The sequence below is a fragment of the Mauremys mutica genome, chromosome 8 (assembly GCF_020497125.1).
Source record: "Mauremys mutica isolate MM-2020 ecotype Southern chromosome 8, ASM2049712v1, whole genome shotgun sequence".
In the NCBI taxonomy this organism is placed as follows: domain Eukaryota; kingdom Metazoa; phylum Chordata; order Testudines; family Geoemydidae; genus Mauremys; species Mauremys mutica.
The window spans coordinates 100,295,977-100,315,463 of record NC_059079.1 but is presented as its reverse complement, the minus strand read 5'-3'; the positions used below and the strand labels follow the sequence as shown (position 1 = coordinate 100,315,463).

General features: G+C 40.9%; 1 protein-coding gene across 3 annotated transcripts; it reads left to right on the top strand.

Moving 5' to 3' along the window:
* Window positions 1-3,198: 3,198 nt before the first annotated feature.
* LECT2 (leukocyte cell derived chemotaxin 2) lies at window positions 3,199-19,256 on the top strand. Of its 3 annotated transcripts, XM_045025983.1 has the most exons (9): window positions 3,199-3,254; window positions 3,621-3,697; window positions 6,100-6,303; window positions 8,076-8,213; window positions 9,440-9,589; window positions 10,499-11,540; window positions 16,670-16,766; window positions 18,241-18,392; window positions 19,037-19,256. In XM_045025983.1, the coding sequence occupies exons 6-9, from the start codon at window positions 11,381-11,383 to the stop codon at window positions 19,201-19,203; spliced, it is 576 nt and encodes a 191-aa protein (XP_044881918.1). In that variant the 5' UTR covers window positions 3,199-3,254; window positions 3,621-3,697; window positions 6,100-6,303; window positions 8,076-8,213; window positions 9,440-9,589; window positions 10,499-11,380; the 3' UTR covers window positions 19,204-19,256. The 3 variants fall into 3 exon arrangements, with proteins under 3 accessions (XP_044881918.1, XP_044881919.1, XP_044881920.1); XM_045025984.1 differs by lacking the exon at window positions 6,100-6,303 and having other exon boundaries at window positions 3,208-3,254; XM_045025985.1 differs by lacking the exon at window positions 6,100-6,303 and having other exon boundaries at window positions 3,245-3,254; window positions 3,625-3,697.
* The last annotated feature ends 231 nt before the right edge of the window (window positions 19,257-19,487 follow it).

Sequence of the window (19,487 nt, the reverse complement as noted above, 5' to 3'; positions counted from 1 at the left end):
AGTAGTAGTTAAAGGCTGCTATCAAATCCATCCTCACTCTTCTCTTCTGAAGACTAAATAAGCCCAGTTCTCTCAGCCTCTCCTCATATACCATGTGCCCCAGCTACCTAATCACTTTCATTGCCCTCCATTGGACTATCTCCGATTTGTCCACATCCTTTCTGTAGTGTGAGTCCCAAAACTGGACGCAATACTCTACATGTGGCCTCACCAGTGCCGAATAGAGGGGAATAATCACTTCCCTCGATCTGCTGGCAGTGCTCCTACTAATGCAGTCCAATATGCTGTTAGCCTTCTTGGCAACAAGGGCACACTGTTGACTCATATCCAGCTTCTCATCTATTGTAATCTCCACATCCTTTTTTGCAGAACTGCCACTTAGCCAGCCTGTAGCGGTACATGGGATTCTTCCATCCTAAATGCAGGACTCTGCACTTGTCTTTGTTGAACCTCATCAGATTTCTTTTGGCCCAATCCTCCAATTTGTCTAGGTTACTCTGGACCCTATCCCTACCCTCCAGCATATCTACCTCTCCCCACAGCTTAATGTCATCTACGAACTTGCTGAGGGTGCAATCCATCCCATCAGGACCTCTTTAGGATCTCCTGACATACCATCAGAAAACGGATGGGTTCTGTTAAATCTTGGCTACTGAGAAGTTCTGTCAAATGTGGAAAAAGCTCCCTCTGCTATCATTATCCGATTATTTAATTGCTGGGATGTCTGACAGCATATTTAGGACATTGTGACTGTACTTTGTGTATTAGTAAAAGCTACATAAAATAAACGCACTGTGAATTATGCCCTATATTAAAGGTCAGTAGGCTTGAAGTTTGATGGACAGAGTTCATAATTTCAAAGGTAAGTTCTCTGCAGTTGAAAAAGCCCCTGCCACTAGAATTGGAGTGCTGGAGCAACGGGTATGTTTTTATGATTGCAAGTAAAATATCCAGCAGTGTGCACCAGCTCATAAGCATCATTACTTCTCTCACCGAACTGCAACAAGGCATAGAGAAACCTACAAAACCCTTATGTGCAGGGACTGAGTGTTTCCAAGTAGTTTTCCACAGATCTTTGCAACAAGGGCTCTCTTTAAAATTTGACAGACTAATTTGGTTCGATTTTGGTGCTGATTACACAGAATACTTGCTATGTTTTAGGAAGACATTTTAATGTTAAAAAAATGGTTTCCTTGTGAACACAAGTTTGAAAAGCTAATTCACCTTTCTGTAAAGATGTGAGACATTTAGCTGGAAAGAAAAGTTGGTTTTCTGTTAGGCCTTCTGACCACTGGAGTACAATGGAAATCATCTCTCAGGATGATTGCTTCAGTGTTTTACTAATTAGCATCAGCCGAAATGCCCTGCTTGATCTATGCTTGGTAATCAGCTTTTACCTGTTTTCATTAAAGAGAAGAGACAGAAATCATAAAATACTGTTGACACATTCTGTAACAGGCAGCTTTTCTGACTGATTCAATCCTCTCTTTTTGTCTGCTCACTCCAACCTGTAGAAAGCTAATGAAAGAAACTGATAGAGCCAATGTGCAAAGAAAGAACATGGGAATTGACAAAAGTGATCGATAAGTGGTCCATCTACTCTGGTAGCTTTATCTGACCGTGGCAAGTACCAAATACACCAGAGGAAGATCCAAGACCTTTATAATGGACCATTATGAAATTCCATGACAGGGGGGTATACAAACCTGTGGTTCCCGGAAATTTGAATATTTCCAGATCTGATTCTTAGACTGCAAAACAATCCTCTCTGCCTTCATTATTGGAATTCACAAGTATTCATCACAAAATAGACTAGATTTGAGTCTATTTTAATCTGTAGCAGTTTAGATGTTTTAAACTGGTTTAAGGGTGTTTTCATTTGTATCTGCTACTAAAAAGAAAGAGACACTTAATAGAGGGGATATTTGTTTTATATACATGGAGTGACTGATAGAACTAAAAGCACAGCGGCAACAGGAGGGGTAGCTCAGTGGTTTGAATATTGGCCTCCTCAACCCAGGGTTATGAGCTCAATCCTTGAGGGGACCAGTTAGGGATCTGGGGCAAAAAAATCTGTCTGGGGATGGGTCCTGTTTTGAGCAGGGGGTTGGACTAGATGACCTTCTGAGGTCCCTTCCAACCCTGATATTCTATATTCATGTACCTGGGTTCCTAAGAAGCTCAAAAAATTAAACAAAGCATGGATATGTTTGTCTGCATGTGTTATTTAGCCTGGGAAGTCATCCCGGCGGGTGTTTTGCTCATAAAGCATGTTATACCAAGGCAATTATTCTATTAAAGCTATTTATGTGACCCACCCTGTCTGTGTGATCTATTGCTTCATGATAGATTTTGACTCAGCCACATTTCCTTTGAGGAAATCTTTATGAGATCACAGCATGGGTAGAGATTTTGGAGATTGCTTTTGCTGGGTTTGAGGAATTCTGGGGGAGGATTTAATAAATCTGTTATCTAATTTTATTTTAATTTTTTCATTTGTACTTTTATGAGAGAGGCAGCCTTTGCATTTATGCAATCTATACTGGCTTGACTCTGAAATGAAACTGAGCCCAGTTAAGCTCTTATACTCATTTTCTGACTCTCGAACACCCAACGTGCAGCTTGCACCACTATTTCTATTCACTGCGGAATTTAACTGCCAGAGTTCTGACCACCTGGAAAGATCAAGAGACAATTTCACTTACACTAACGTAAAGCCTGTGTTACTCCATTAAAGTCAATGGGACACTCGCCAGCTATCAAATATGTAAGCCAGGTTCTGTGCTTTTGAAAATCTGGTCCAAAATGTATGAAAATAGGCAGACACTTCTTTAAAAATTTCCCTTTCTCTGCTGACTTCTTACTGCATGTAGTTGATTCTCTCTCCCCCCAACTTCTCCCATCCCACCAATCCCTGAAGAAAATCCTAAAATTGATGCACACATTCAGATACAGAAACACCATGAAAAATTATACCCTTGGAACATGTTATAAGAGCCCATTTTTCTGTTTTTCCATTCATTTGGTTTTCTTCCACCCACCCCACATCACAAATGGACATAGTCATTTGTGCTAACCGCAAAAGATCCAGAAAACACTTGTCAAGGAGGAGACATCAGTAACCCTGCACCTCTTTGAACCTGTCATGATGAAGAAATAAAAGGGGTGGATATAGAACTCCAGTTACATTCTGAATCTGTTACCTTTAGAACAGCGGGCGTACACTGCCTACTCTGTTTGGAATCAGACACACGGTAATTTCACTCACTGCTCTAAATTGGCTCTGGGTGTACCTTCATCTAGGTCACTAACTCCCCTTCAGATGTCATTTGCCCCTAGGGTGACCAGACAGCAAGTGTGAAAAATCGGGACAGGGGGTAGGGGCTGATAGGAGCCTATATAAGGAAAAAGACCCAAATATTGGGACTGTCCCTATAAAATCAGGACATCTGGTCACCCTATTTGCCTCCACTGTTTAACACATTACTAAGTCAATTCTGGTTCCTAAAGAAAGATGACCAAGATAAATCTTTATTCCTAGTAAAAGATGAATATGATGGAATACACTTTACAGATACTCAGCATTTCTAGTCCCAGATTAAATTCTTTGTTCTTACCAGATAGGATACAATGGGAGATGGTGAAATGAGGATAGCCGGTCAGGGATCACCTCAGTATGCGTCCTCCTCAGCTTCAGGTAATGGTGATAATTTCTGTGAGGTAGGAAGAAGGAAAGGTCTTATGGATTGGGACTCAGGCAATTTGAGTCTTGTTCCTAGCTCTGCTACAGACTTTTCTTGGAGACTTTGGGCAAATCCCTTAATCTCTCCAGGGCAGATTTATAAAAGTATTTCAGTGCCTAAATACGCATATAGAGCTAGATCCACCAATGGATTTAAGTGCCTAAAAGCCACTTTAGCTATCCAAATCCAAAATCAACAGTCTTGAAATCCCTGCCCAGCTGCCACCTCCCCTTAAGCACCTAAAGTCCCTAGCACCTACATTTCTGCTTAGCTGCTCAGTGCCCAAGCTCTGGCGGGAATCACAAACCTGGTGTTCATCTGCCTAATTCATCTGCGGCACTCAATTCAACGGGCATGCTGAGAAGCTGCCCTAGAGCACATTTACTGTTTAGGGCACATACAAAACACAGCTGAAGGAGGAGAAGGTGGTGCTACCCCCATTATATCTGATAGCCCAGTGGTGAGAACATTTACCCAGGATGCAGGAAGTCCAAGGTCAAATCCCCACTTTGTCTGAGGTGGAACAGGGACTTGACCATCATGGCGTATGTCCTGACCACTGGGCTACGGTATATCATGGGGAGGCCCTTTCTCACTCTCTCCTGTTAAAGCTGTCCCACTTTGTTGTATAAATTACTTAAATATTCATCGGAGTAGGGACCTTACTTGGGAAGGTGGGAGACCCAAGTTAAGTGCCCTAACTTCCAGGCTATAGAGACTCTCTCACTCACTGTCTGGCCCACTGAAGATGTAAGTGTTGTGTGCAAAGTGGAATATCATCAAGAGACCTACCCCCGGATATCCTATAGCCCAGCGGTTAGGGAGCCTGAAATCCTAACCCACAGCTGTAGAATCACAGGAGCAGGGTGCTAAAGTTAGGCATTGCAATGCTCTAGCTTCATCCCCTCTGTGGATCTAGCCCTAGTGGGTTTCACAAAACTCCTAAGTGGATTAGGTGCCTTGTTGAAAGTCAATGGGAGGTATGCACCAAACTCACTTATGCACACTTATTAAGGTCGCTCTCCACCTCGCAGCATCTTTAGGTGCCTAAATACCTTTATAAATATGGCTCTCTGTGCCTCAGTTTCATGATGAGAATAATGATACCCCTATCTTACAGGGGTTTTGGGAGGGCACATGCATTGGGTGTGGAATGCTGAGATATTATAGGGTTTTCTATGGTGTGCCATAGTTAGGCTAAAACTGTTTTCTAAGGTGTGGGTGAACAATCTTTTACTTCTCTCGGGGGTTTCTTTAAAAGTTCTTTTAGGGTGAAATACTGGCTCTAATGAAATCAATAGCAAAACTGATATTGACTTCAGTGGGGCTAGGATTTCCTCCATGGGGTTCTGGAACAGTTTCCCTGACACTTACTCTTCCTCCTGTATTAATCTTACCAATTCTGAATGTTAGCTGTGTTATTCTGAGAGAAAACATTCAGGTTTCTGGCTTCCACACACTCATACTTACTGGCTCTTCAATTATAGAAGATAACAAGGTCTAAATTTGCTTTTGTTTCAGTGTGCCCATCTCTGGCTCTGACTCTTTCACACACTCCTGATAAATGCAATATTGCTCCAATTCTTTCTCCTACAAGCTACTCAGCAAAGGAAAACCAGGACTGATGGCAAATATGAATGTTAACCATTAATAAGCAATTCCCTTGGGTCATCAGAATACTTTTCTAGGTCTCGGACAATGGAGCCGATACTCACACTTGTACTCAGTGTTCCTTTGTACATTCATGTGAAACAAATTATAACCGAAGATACAGAACGTGAACAAGGAAGAGATTGTCTCCTTGCCTCTCCTGCTCAAAAAAAGCAGCCAATGAGCATTCATCTCTTATCTTTGTGCAAGAGGATAGCATAAAACATTCAGCAAATAATTTAGGCTTAGCAAGTTTAACTCATTCAGCTAATTTCATGAGAAGTTGGAACAAAACTAGTTGAAAAATAAACAGAGAGGATACAAAGGGGACAAATCTTGCAGTCCGTATTCAGCAATTTCCACTGAACTCCGTTTTCCCCTCAGTAAAGAAAGCAGGATTTAGTCAGGGGTCTGTGATAGGGATAGCGTCATACCTGTTAATCCAGGTTTCCAGTGAGCTCTTCACTGACAGTTTATCAATATCTAGGAAACAACAGAAACAAGCTTTCAAAGGCCCATTCACCTAAAGTCATCTGTGGCACAGCAATATTTTATATTCAAACATAGCTAATTTGTTTATTGTGCATGAGTTTGTTGAGAATTATGAGACACTCCTGGTTTTGGATATCACTCAGGTAGAAATCCCCATGTGCTCATATGTTTTGTATTGGAGCAATACACACTGAGATGGCATTTTTGTCTCCAGATTAGCTCACATAATAAGACTGCCTCCTTTACACCGACTTGAAAGTATATGAATTTGGATTGGCTTGAAAGCCAGGGTGGCCTTCACTGGTTTTCATAAGTAGCAGGATGAGAAGAAAGTCCAGTACTGTTGCCTGAGCATAGAATCGTGGTGAAGCGTACAGAATGATTTCACTGATTTTTGTCTTTGCCTTGTTTTCAGTCGGTAAGTCTATAACAAAGTCAACTTGTCTAGATGAACTTAAAGTGACCCAACTTAATTGAGATCTATGGATAAAAGATGTTATATAAGAGCTAGTTATTATTAATTATTATTACTGAGATTATATTGAAATGCAAATTCTATAGAAGTTTATTGTTTTAAATTGCTACAATAAAATAGATTTTAAAATATTATCTATATATAATAGTGGAGGAGTATTACACCAGTAAAAATCAGTTAAGAGTTTATCAATATTTTCAGCAATAAAGAGTTAGTTCTAGAGGTATAGTCTCCAAGAAGATTTTAACTAGAAATGTGATGACTGGAAAGGATTGTGTCATTCTAGTCTTTACTTTCTCATTTAGCAGCTCTAATTTAATCAAAATAGAACTAAAGAGAACCTCACAGATTTGCTGATAGGGAAATTTGTTGTTATTCAGTATTGATCAGTTTAAATTATAATGGAATATTTTGAAATAAAAGATTTTGGAGAACATCTGTAATGTTTGGTGAGGCTAGTGCTGGATAGACCTAGCTTGGTCCTGTGTGGGTTAATTAGGGATGGGATAAAGTTTGAAAATTAAAAAACAAACAAACAAATGTATATGGAAATTTTAGGGGATGTTTGAGGAAAACATTTTTGCACTTTCTTGACAAACAAGTGTCTTTCGCTTGGCCTGAATAGAATACAGCTTCATGAATGGTAGTGTTGTATCTTACTTTTTCATTTGCTAGGGGAAAAGTTGGCTATTAACAATTTCCTTTCCTAACAATCCTCTCTTCACCTACTGTTCGCCGTTGAAAGGAGGAAGAAATTGTCTGTGCAAATGTTAACATTATTGAGCATGGTATAAGCAAGGTTCTGAAATTCACATCTTAGATGAATGAAATGGGGGAGAATGACATCACCCCTTTGCTGTTGCTGCTGTTTGGTTGGAAAGATTTCTGGAAGGCTGGGTTAACAGGGCAGCTGTATTTGTGATTACAAATCAAAGGTTGTGTGTTCACAAAGAGATATCAGCTAACTTACCTGTCTTGCAATGTCTAGTTTGGGCCCCTGCAGGGTCCTTTGTGGGACTAGACTCTGGGTGGGTGGACACAGGATTCTGAACTGGCGGATCACATTGCAGAGCCTGGGATCCAAATATGCAGTTGGGGGATTTTGCTATGTGTTTCTCATTGAAACATTTGGAATCTCATGCAAATTGTCCCAGCTGCAGCCTGCAACAAGCAGTTCCCTCATGACTCTCAACTTGGCCTTCTGGTCACTGCAGAAAGTAGTTCACTCTGCTTCTTACCGATATCATTTAGGTGGGGAGGGAACAACTAGACTATACCTAAAATCTTAGTAAGTGGCCACTGATCATGCTAAGAAATAAGTTCTCAGGTGGTTAAAAGTTTCTAATTTTAGAAATCAGACGGGTCCTAAAAAAAATCCCAAAAAACGAAGTCATTTGTCTTCACAGAAGGTGAGTGACATTCTCAGATAATCCTTTTATTTTCTTCTCTTTTTTAAAAAGAGTAGGGAACTTACTTCTGTTACAATTCCACACTAAGAGCTGAATGTGCATTTTCAACCCGGCTGACAAGTGAGAAAATTCTCAGAGCTCAGCTTTTGTAGAGGCACAGCCAAGTCCAGAGTAATAGTTAGTGAGGAACTCCTCAGGAATTTTATTCGCACTTATTTACTATTTGGTTATCCCTTGTCACTTCACTGTAATAGCCCAGCATAACATGTCCATGACATTTCTGAACAAAGTCTTTTCTATTGCTAGTTGCTGCTGATGTTAAATGTGAGAAAAAACTTGGGAAGTGCTATGACTATCGGCAAAAAAGATGCTGGTCTGAGATGGTTTCTGGGTTGTGCGGACGTGATAAAAATAGAAAATGCTGCATGCCTTGCTCTAATTCGTGTAAGTACAAGCTATTTTATAGGCTATTGATTTATAGTACATCGAGACTGCATAAGAATAGTCTTAGAAAGACAGGGCGGATGAAGTAATATTTCATTGGACGAACTTCTGTTGCTGAGAGAGACAAGATTTCAAGCTACACAGAGCTCTTCTCCAGTTCTGAGAAAGGTACTTAGTGTCAAGGCTAACTACAAGATTGAAGAGAGAGTTTACCATAAGTAGTTAGCATATATTCTAAGGAATCATTCAGGCTCTCAGCTGACTTGTGACAAACCCTAGGTTCCCCTATCCCTTATCTGAAGTTTTCTTCTGAGGTACATCCCCTTCTCTTCCCTCAGATTCCATAGGACAGAGAGAGGGATGGGCTGGTTGCCTCTTTCCACCGTTTTGTGCTTTCATGGAAGTGTAGAGGAGACTCCTTCCCTCCACCCATATCCATGGGAAGGATCATCTGCCTAGGTGGATTTCCATCCCTAAATTAGTAGGAGGACCAGAGAAACACCTCTTCCTGGTTCTTCTGCAATGGCTCTTTAAGTTCTCTGGAGCTGAAACCCCTCTGAGAAAATTAAGCTCAGGGGAAACCCCATCCAGGCTATGGAAAACCAGCATAAGTGGATTTGAACCATGCCTAGTAGGAGTTCTCTAGCCCAGCAGGTCACCTGGTCACCAGCTGGGGTCAAGCTGAAATCTTCCCCTCCTAAAAATATTGCAGATTTAGCCATGTAATGGTGGTGAGGGTGGGGAATGGTGTGCCTTCCTCTGGAGGCATATGGATGGGACCTCTGTTTCATCTGTCCCACTACTGTATGGTACTGAGACCACGCCTAGATCTCCATATACAGCTGTGAGCAACCAATACCAGTGAGGTGCCAGCAAACTGAAGTGGTAATAAAATGATGAAGAGGATCAAAAGATTGGCTTTTGAGGAAAGATTAAAGAATATACATAACTTGGCTAGATAATAACTATGGGAGTCAGGATAACCATTTATAAGGTGTTTGACATTTGCAATCCCTGAGAAAGGGGAGGAATGGTTTAGAGCTATGCAAGAGGATATAAAGGACAAGTACTGTACCATTGGTCTGGACACAGTCCTGGAGAAAATCTTTCATCGACAGAGTCTGTGCCAGTGATTAATGCCAGTGTCACTATGATCGTGGTTACTCAAATAAATGATGGATCAATCAATTTCTAATGAGATTTTAAAGAACTCTGTTATTTCTTAGGTAAAATGAATGAGCACCTGTGGATTCTCTTCTACGATCGAGCTTGTTTAAACCACAGAGGGATATGTCAGTATAGCAGCAATTATTGTTCTGGCACATACTCTAGCTATAGATGTGGGGGACCTAAAACACGCCACTGCTGTTTGCTGCGTAAGTGCAATGACTGAGGTTAATCAAATGATATTTGAAAAGGATTTTTCATAACTTCACAAAAAAAGAACAAAATATTAATTCTATTTTATTAGGAAAAGTAATTCGTCTGATCTTATTTATTAATGGTTTGAAATACACCTCTACCCTGATACAACGTTGTCCTCGAGAGCTAAAAAATCTTACCGCGTTATAGGTGAAACCGCGTTATATCCAACTTGCTTTGATCTGCTGGAGCACGCAGCCCTGCCCCCCGCCCCCGGAGCGGTGCTTTACCACATTATATCCAAATTCATGTTATATCAGGTCGCGTTATATCAGGGTAGAGGTGTATTTTGTGGTCTGTGTATTTGGACTTCGAAAACGAGCAGCGTTTACCCTTTGCAACATATGAATTCCTAGCACTAAATCGTACCTTGAGAGTACAAACGGCAAAAATTTTTCCTTCAAAACTTTTTTTGGGGAAAAAAATTGCTTTTCATTAAACACTTGATGATTTCATAGCCCCTAGCCCCTTTTCATAAAGTGTCCAGTTTTTCATCAAAATGAAAATTATATATCAACATTCTAGGTTTCTTGGCTTTTTCCCCATTTTCTTCCCTTTTTTTCCTTGTTGCCACTAAGTACAGAATACATACCAACACTATTTCTTTCCATTGTATTTAATTTCATTCTAACCCCCTCCAACTTTATGAGGACAAGGATTTGTGTTTGAGTCCCCTGTATCTAAACCTCCTCTTGTGGTTTTGTTACCAAGATTGGAAAGGCAATTGCTTTTCAGAAGCAAGTTTGATACTATGAAAGGAAAAAGAGGGGGAATGAAAGGAAGAGGGTTGACAGTACATCACCAGGTCTGAACGTCCCATAATCAAATTATATGTAACCTATTTTTTTATTTTTATTTTTCAGCTAGACCATCTGGGAAATAATGACTCCCTAAAGACATACACCTGGCAGAGGAAGAGCCAAGAATATAAACTTAGCTCTCAGCCTCTGGATACCACCAATAGGTCACATTCCCTCCCTTCCCCAAAATAACTACAGTTTGCCTTATTCATGCTTCAGCATTCTCCATTTCTTGAATTTCCTGTAATTTGGTTTAACCACATTAATAGAAGGTTTCCTATTTTTACATTAAGCCATGCTCCAGACTGTAACCCTGTGACTTTTCCAGGTGTTAACTCTGAAGATGTACCATATCTAGGATGCATAATGAAATAGACTTATGTAACTGAGCAAGAAGTGTCCCATTTACTGGTGAGACAAGGAAGAACCTTTCATGGAACACTCTAATAAGGTTCTATTTGCCCAAAACTTTTCCAAAATAAGGTTGATTACTCAGTGGTCACCTTCTGAAGTACAGAATTGTCCAACTAGCTGATTTCCTTCCCAAACCTAAGGTGTGTGTGTCTCCGCAGGCCAGCCCAATCTGTAGCTTTACAGATTGCTTGGGACTCTCTTCCCACCTTCCACCCAATTATCTTTCTGAAATCAGGAATTTAGCTACAGACTGCTGAGGAATGCAGAAATAGATATCACAATTTGTCCTTGAATTCTCCCCTTTTTTATTTTTAAACCCACTGTTCAGTTGTTAAAAATACCCCAGACAAGTTAATTGCATTGCATTCTCCTAAACCACATAATTACTTTTGCCGAAGGGTTTGGCATTTCCACAATATTTATTATCTGCCCTGCCGGGATGCCCCCAAGAGAAGGCTCTGTTCCGGTTGGTATTTGGCTTTACAGATTAAGTTCTGAACCAAGATAACAGGTTCCTATTAAATTTCCCTGATGAGGTCTGATTGGCTAGGAACTAAGACACAACCTCTTTTGGAATGCATAAATAGAAAGCAAAATATTTTAGACCCTTCACTTGAAACCACAACTCTGGTGACACAGACAAAGATGCTCATAGTCAGAACAATCATTGTTGCTACCTTGATTTCATCTGGTAAGTCAAAATAATATTGTAATGTTGCTTATTTTAAACTAGCATTTTTTGCTGGAAAAACACTCTTAAGGAAGGGCAAATCTGGGCTTAACTGCCACTTGTGCATTTGAAAATCACCATCTTAATTTTGTGTAAATACTTTAACAGCAAAATCCATAACAGTTACTGATAAAGATTACAGTAAAATATTAATAGTATTAATCTATGGCCATTGCATAAGAGATACTATAGACAGGTAACAGTATATTAACTCCATCAGCAATTTGGGGTTTCTCTCAAAAACCTGTAAATGGTTTTATATTATGACAAAGATCAAAAGGTATAGACCATTTCAGACTGTTTCTCTGTCTGTGATCCTGTAATAAAAGGACCAGAACAATGGAGGAGGAAACGTTCTCTGTTTTTAAGTAAATTGCGGTCATGCAATGTAAGTTTCTTGGATGTGATTACATTCAGGTATTTTTCGGTTACTACCGTATAATAGGTCTTTCCTCCAAGTGATCAAGTCCTATTCGAGGAAACAGGTTTGAGAGAAATACACACTTTTTACCCCAACATTTAATCTATATTCATTGTGAAGGCCTTTATGGAACCACTAATAGCTCAAACATATTTCTCACATCCTTTCTTCACTCGTAATTTGGTATGTGTATCCACTTCTGTATAACCATTGGATATAATTATTTATGAGGTTACCACCACAACACCCATTTAAAATCTTAAGCCATAAGCAGTCATCTATACAATAAATACACATTCATAAGCATTTGATCAGAATACTCATGAAAGGATCAGTCTCGGGATAACCCTTGCATCCTGGCTTGATTCAGCGTGATTGGATAGGATCTGAAAAATACCCTAGTTCTTTTATACAGTGTGGCAAACAAGTGATGTCATGCTGATTCTCACTATCCTAGCTAATAACCAGGTTTTCGCCTGATTGGAGTCACTGCTGGTTCATTAGGCACAATCCTCCTTTATTGTTAGAACCATCTGGGATAACTGAGGACTTTTCGAAGGTCTTTTCCTCCTATGTTATCAGTTACTTTTTAGGTCCATTTTTTTCCAAGTAAGCCACATTTCAAGCCCCGTATTTCCAATCAAGCAGACCATTTTTCAAAGCCTTCCCACAACTGCTAACTGCAAGGCATATATTTTCTTTAACCAAGCTAATTTACCCCCTTATATACCTATATTATCCAACAACAGCTATATTTACAGCATCTCTCTATATAATCACTGTATCAGGAAATAAAAAATGCTTTTGGAAGTTAAACTGGATTCTTTGAATAATTGTAGAGGATTTAAAAATACTATTAAAGTGTGAAACCATAAAACCATACTCTCCTGTGTGTAGATAAAGACACATTCTTTTCCATACATCAGCTATGTGATTACTAGGTGAACTCATTATGGACATGGCATACATGGTTAATGTCTTGTGGTGAGTATCAGATATTATAACCTTTCCCCTCTACTGTAAATAGTAATAGCATGACTGAAGAGGCATCATCCTAGAATATTTCTATAGGTTTGTTTCTATATTAAATTGTCAAGGGATGGATTCTGCTACCTATAGTCACATTGAAAAATATATTATTCTACAAAGAGTCCATAAAAATAAATGGAACATATCTAGAATAAAGTATTGTTTTGAGCTGGGTGGAACCCTGTTACACATAGAACAGCTACCTATGACAAAAGAAGTGTGGGAAACTGCCAGGGAACTTTTGGCTGAGTATTGTTTTGGGCTGGTGTGGGGTACGGAGCAAAACTGGGAATATGAGAGACAGAGAGCGTGCCTAGAGGCATATCAGAAAGTGCAGTGGTTGACTTTTGAAAAAAAATTGGAGAAAGGTGTTTTGGATCAGGGGAGCTGGCTAAAAAGGATGCTCCTGCTGTTTTCTGCTATTCGATTCCTTCTGTGTTCAGAGACACAGGACTTTATACATTATTTGTAAAGAAACAAAACTGCATCAGAGAAAATACCAGATCCAACCCATCTTTACTTCCAGCTGGGACATCCCCCAGGGCCCTGAAACTTGGACTAGCCACTTGGGTCAAAGAGGGTAACACTGATGCTAGGAGTGGGATCTAGCTTCCAAGGAGAGAGATTGTGAACTGATATTCTTATTGAATCAAGACGGAACAAATAATGGCGGCACCAGCAGAATTGTATTGACCTTCTTTGGTGTGGTCAGTAGGTGCCTTTCCCAACATGCACAAACACTATATATAGATTCCAAACTCAGCTCCTTGCTGGGGTCTGCCTTTCTCAAAAACAAACAAGAACAACAAAAAAGAGAGAACAGTAAGGATCAGCTCAGACCTTCTTCCTCTGATTCCTCCCTCAGGCCTGTTTCCTCTGATTCCTCCCTCAGAGCTACACCCACATCTCTTCTCTCTAGGTGGGATAACATGTCATTACCCTAAGGGAGTCAGAAAACCAACTTATCCCTTTCCCAGCAGGGTAACAGGATGGTATGTTTCATTCCAGTGAGCACCTTTTAAAAGAATCTTCAAGGACAAAGCCATATTGCCAGTACCGTGGTCACAGTTTCTTAGCGACCAGTCTCCAGCCTTGGATCTGCCCTGCACTTACTTCAGTGGGAGCTGCACATGTATTTAAAGCAGTGGTTATCAACCTATTTACCATTGTGGGCCACACCCAATACTACCTGTAAGGCCCTGAGGATGTCACATGGCCACAGTTGTGTGCTGATTGGGCGACAATCAGCTCATGGGTCGCAGGTTGAGAATCACTGATTTAAAGGCAGAATTTATTTCTCATACAGGAAAGAGACTCCATAATGATATTTATTTCTTCACATTATTAGTTTTTATTCTACATTTCTCCCATTCTGTTCTTTTGTCTGAACCATGAATGAGCACTAGAGCTGGAAAAAAACTTTGGCCGCAACTCTTTTTTTTTTTTTTTTGCAGAACAATGTAGATTTGGGTTGACTGAAACATTTCATGAACATATGTTAAATTAACTGAATTGTTTTGGTCAAAAAAATCTGAAAAAAATCAAAGTGTTCCAACCCAAATCCTTTCTTGACAGAGACCCATGCTCCCTATAACTAATCTTGTGAATATGGGTGTTTAAAAAACTCCTTCCCCACACACTCTGTACAAACAACATGGAAGTACAAAGCAGGGGCTCCATTGCAAAGCTTTTCAGCGCTCCCTTTCCCACCACTTTGTTTGTTTGTATGCTGTCTGTTAAATTGCAAGTTCACCCGGATAGGGACCTTGTCTTACCTAACTGTAAAATACTTAGCATGCTGCTGCAAGACAAATAGTAGGCTAGATGCTTCACCCTTTGCACTGCTCTGGGGGCACAAAATGACACAGAAACCTGGTTTAATCAGCCAGTTCGGAAAAGCCCTTGGACAGGAATACCTGGGGGAAACCGCCACGTCCACGCCACCCCTTCCTGCCCACCACTCCTCCAAGAATTAAAAAGTCTTCTGGGGGAGCTGAAGCTCGTGTTCCTCATGATGGAAGAAAGGTGGCAGAAAGTCAGTTTCACTCCCCCCCTCCTCAGCTACACGGAGCAGAGCTCAGGCCCAAAAAGTTATCAGAAGGAGGTAAAAAACTCAAAAAGGAACAGTTTTAAGTCAATATTGTGATAGATAGATAGACAGACAGACCTGGCCTTCCACTTAGCAGTTCTCAAAATACATCCAAGTAATTTACGCTTCATTTTCACCTGGCATAGAACCTGATCTAGAGTGCGCTGAAGTCCATGAAGGGATTTCAGGGGGCTTTTTATGAGGGCTGTGTCAAAACAGAGGCTTGGTGGGTCAATTCTGTCCTATCAATGATATGACTCTTACAGAATGCAAATCTCCAGCTCTGCAGGTTCACTTTTCTGAGACTCAGGACGAGACAAGCTGGAAAGGTGTGTTCTTCCGCTGCCCTCAGCAGGGCTGCCCAGAGGATTCAGAGGGCCTGGGGCAAAGTGGGGGAGCTGTGGTGCTTGTACTCACCTGGCGGCGGTCTGGGTCTTCGGTGGCATTTCGGCAGCAGGGGGCCCTTCAGTCGCTCCATGTCTTTGGCAGCACTGAAGGGCCCCCCCACCACCGAAATGCCGCCGAAGACCTGGACCGCCACTGGGCCAGGGCTCTCGGGGCCCCTGTGGGGCCCAGGGCAAATTGCCCCACTTGCTCCCCCCAGGCGGCCCTGGCTGTCAGGCATAATCTCAGTTTGCAGTTACAATGTAGTATTGTTTTGTTTTCTGACTCTCTCAGTGAGCTATGTTTTCCTCTAACTAGTTCAAACTGATGGACAGCCAACATTCATAGCCTCCTCTGACCCCACAGGCATATTCTTCTACTTCAGAGCTAAATAATAAACTCAAATCCTTATTACCATCCATAAATTTCCACTGAAGAGGGAGGATAGTATCTGATCCTTAGCCTAAGTTATTATTCATTATTTCTATTGCAGTATCATCTACATCAGTGGTTCTCAAACTTGGGCCACCACTTGTTCAGGGAAAGCCCATGGCAGGCCCATGCCACTTCCTGCAGCCCCCATCGGCCTGGAGCAGCGAACCATGGCCAGTGGGAGCTGCGATCGGCCGAACCTGCAGATGCGGCAGGTAAACAAACCAGCCCAGCCCGCCAGGGGCTTTCCCTGAACAAGCGGTGGCCCAAGTTTAAGAACCACTGATCTACATGCCCCAGTCATGGGCCAGAATCTCACTGTGTCAGGTGCTGTATAAACACACACACAAAAAATGAGCCCCTGCTCCAAAGAGCTTACAATCTAAGTAAAGCATGGGAACCCTTCCAGAGTTCTGCAAGAAAAACTTGGGTTGGATCAATTATTCCTATGTCAAAAATATCAAGATCTTCTCTTCTATACTGTGTAGTCAATTTAAAAGGAAAAAGAACACCACTCTGTTCACACTAACAAAGAAATAAAGAGCCATTCATCTGTGGCACTCACACAACCAATGTATATTCGGAAGTAACAAATTATAACTCATATTATTAAAGAAAGTTCAGCGTCCTCCTATTTTAAATCTATTAGTTGCATACCAAACATTTAATATGTAACATTATGTCTTGTACAAGGCAAAAAAAGATTCAATTTTGTATATTCCATTTCTTCTTAAGTTGCTGCAGGACCATGGGGACAGATATGTGCTGGGAATCCTAGGAACAAAGCAAGGGGCTGTGATGGATATGGCTGTGGATATTATACAGCTCCAAGGTAGGATACTGACAGCACTTTTTCTGTGTGTGGAACAGGTGGTTTGTTTGTTTGTTCATTGTTGTTGCTAAAATAATGAACTGTTCACTAAGAACCAAAACTTCTGAGTTCAACCGTCATTTAAAGCTCTCAGGGCTTCTGAAGTCTGTCAGAATGACACCACTGAAGAGCAGTTGGCGAAACAAGACCCAGGACAACAATCCTACCAGCGTGCATTAATCCCTCATGTGACAGAATCACACTGAGAATAAGGAGAGTCTCGTCATCAGGACCCATTCAGTCCTTGGCCCTCCTTGCTGGGTCCTTCGTTACGTTAGTGCTATTTCTAAGGATTTTTGTGATGGGGACAGGACATTTGCCCTCTAGGAACGGGACTCAGACCACCAGATGATTTCACATGCAGCTCCCTAGAGGCTGTTCAGTTTGTTGTTCTAGACACGGGTAGGACAGAACTAGTTAAGAAATAACAATGAAATGGTCTCACTTCCACACACTTGAGTGACCCCAATTCCCAGCTCATAGGTCAGGTGCTCAGCCTGTGTAAATCAGCGTAGCCAGGGGCAGCTCTAGGTATTTTGCCGCCTCAAGCACCGCCGGCGGCTTGCCTGCGGGAGGTCCGCCGAAGCTGCAGGACCAGCGGACCCTCCGCAGGCATGCCGCCAAAGGCAACCTGCCTGCCGCCCTCGTGGCAACCAGCAGAGCGCCCCCTGTGGCTTGCTGCCCCAAGCACGCGCTTGGCATGCTGGTGCCTGGAGCCGCCCCTGAGTGTAGCAGCAATGAAGTCACTGGAGTTCTGTTGATTTACACCAGTGGAAGGTCCAGTGTTCTTTTGAGCCTTGTAAATGAGTGAACAGTCTGCAGCACCATCAAACTAATTAGAGATATTAAGAGTAGATGGAAATGTTTTGACCAGTTCTATCAAACTTACTAATTTACTTTTTTTTTAAATCTCAATGATTAAAGGCTTATTTTCCTCCCAGGCCTTCTTGAGAAATTTTCCTTTTGTTCAAAGAGTTTTTGTGTGTTTACACAAATATCAAAAACCTCAAAATGTAAAGTTTTTTTGTTTTTCATTTTTAACAAAGGAAATATGTATATGTTGTGTGTGGGGGGGGGTTGTGTTACTTTGTTTTGTTTTTTGAAACCCTGGTATATCCCCAAAACACTCAAAAAGTGTAAAAATGAAGATTTTATTTTTTTTCAATAATTTTTATGGAAAATAAAATATATTTTTGACTCGCTCTGATTAACAGTGAAGAGAGATTTGCAATTATTATAACTGGACTGAACTTTCAAATCCTTCTACCTCCACTGCAGAAATATAAAATTTGAAACACAACTAAGCTAGCAATGGTAGCCATACCCCCCTGTGTTGCTTTAAATAATCTACATGGCATATCTAGTGTGAGGCATTAGGGCTAATGAACATGTAAGTCAGCATTGTCTCATTACTTGCACATTTACATACTTGCAGAAAGGACGGTAGAAGAAAGCACCTAGGGGTGGATGTTATATGCAGAGATGGCTCGACAGTGTATGCTCCTTTCAGTGGCGTGATTGAGAGACGAATTAACCCCCATGGAGGGAGAAATTTCATTAATAACGGTGTCAAACTTCGTGGATCAGGTAACTGAGCTACCATATTCTAATATTTACATATTTATTAAAGATTTGTCATTAAACAAATTTACCTTCTATTCTTAACCAATTGGAGAGCTATGGTAGAAGCACGATCTAAACAAACTTAGAAGATAAGCAAATCATAACTGTAAAGTAGGCCAATGCCGGTGTTTCACTCAAAACGATCTGGTCCTATATTTGAATACAAGTACAACTCATTCACTCAAACACAAAGCAGGCCAAATTCTTCATCCAAAGGAACAGCAACACACTTCTTTTCCCCTCTAGCTCTCCACCCACCTTAGACAAAGGAACAAAAATGAGGACCTAAAGTGAAGAAAACAAAGACGGAAATGAGGGAAGGAAAATAAAAAGAGGGAGCTTGAAATATGCAGGAGTTTGGTTCCATAAGAAAAAAAAATCCCTCCCACGACCTCCCAAAGACACCAGCCTAATAACCCCAACTTCATGAATACTGTTAGCTGGACTGCACTAGCACTCCCAGCAGTGCTAACACCAATGGCAGTACAAGATTGGAAGATAATCAGAAAATTGTTAGAGTAAAATCAGCCAAGGAGATCAGATGATGATCAAAGTTTGATGTTTCCTTTATGCTCTCTAAATCTTTTTTTCCCCCTTCTTGTCTCAAGGTTTCTGCGTCCATATGTTCTATATCAGGCCTGTTACTTACAGAGGTCGGATCAAAAAGGGACAAAAAATTGGAGACATGCTGCCAATGCAAAGAGTATATCCTGGTATAACATCTCATGTTCATGTCCAGAACTGTAACCACTTTAATGTCACTCGCTACTTATAAACAGAAATGTATATTAAATGGAAATGTACAAAATCCCAAATAAAATAATCTGAGCAAACAAAAGCAAGTTTCTTTCCTTCCTACTCAGACAGGGTAAATTAAAAAGGTAGTCCATGGGAAAGAAAAAGACATTTTAAACATACAGCAAAATAAAAAAGTATATTACTCCTAAGGAAATTCTGCCCCACTGCACGCCCACAGAATTCATGTCCCCCATAGATTTCTTTGCTTCCCCACAGAAAAATGACTTTCTGACAGGAAAGCAAAGGGAAGCCACAAGAGCA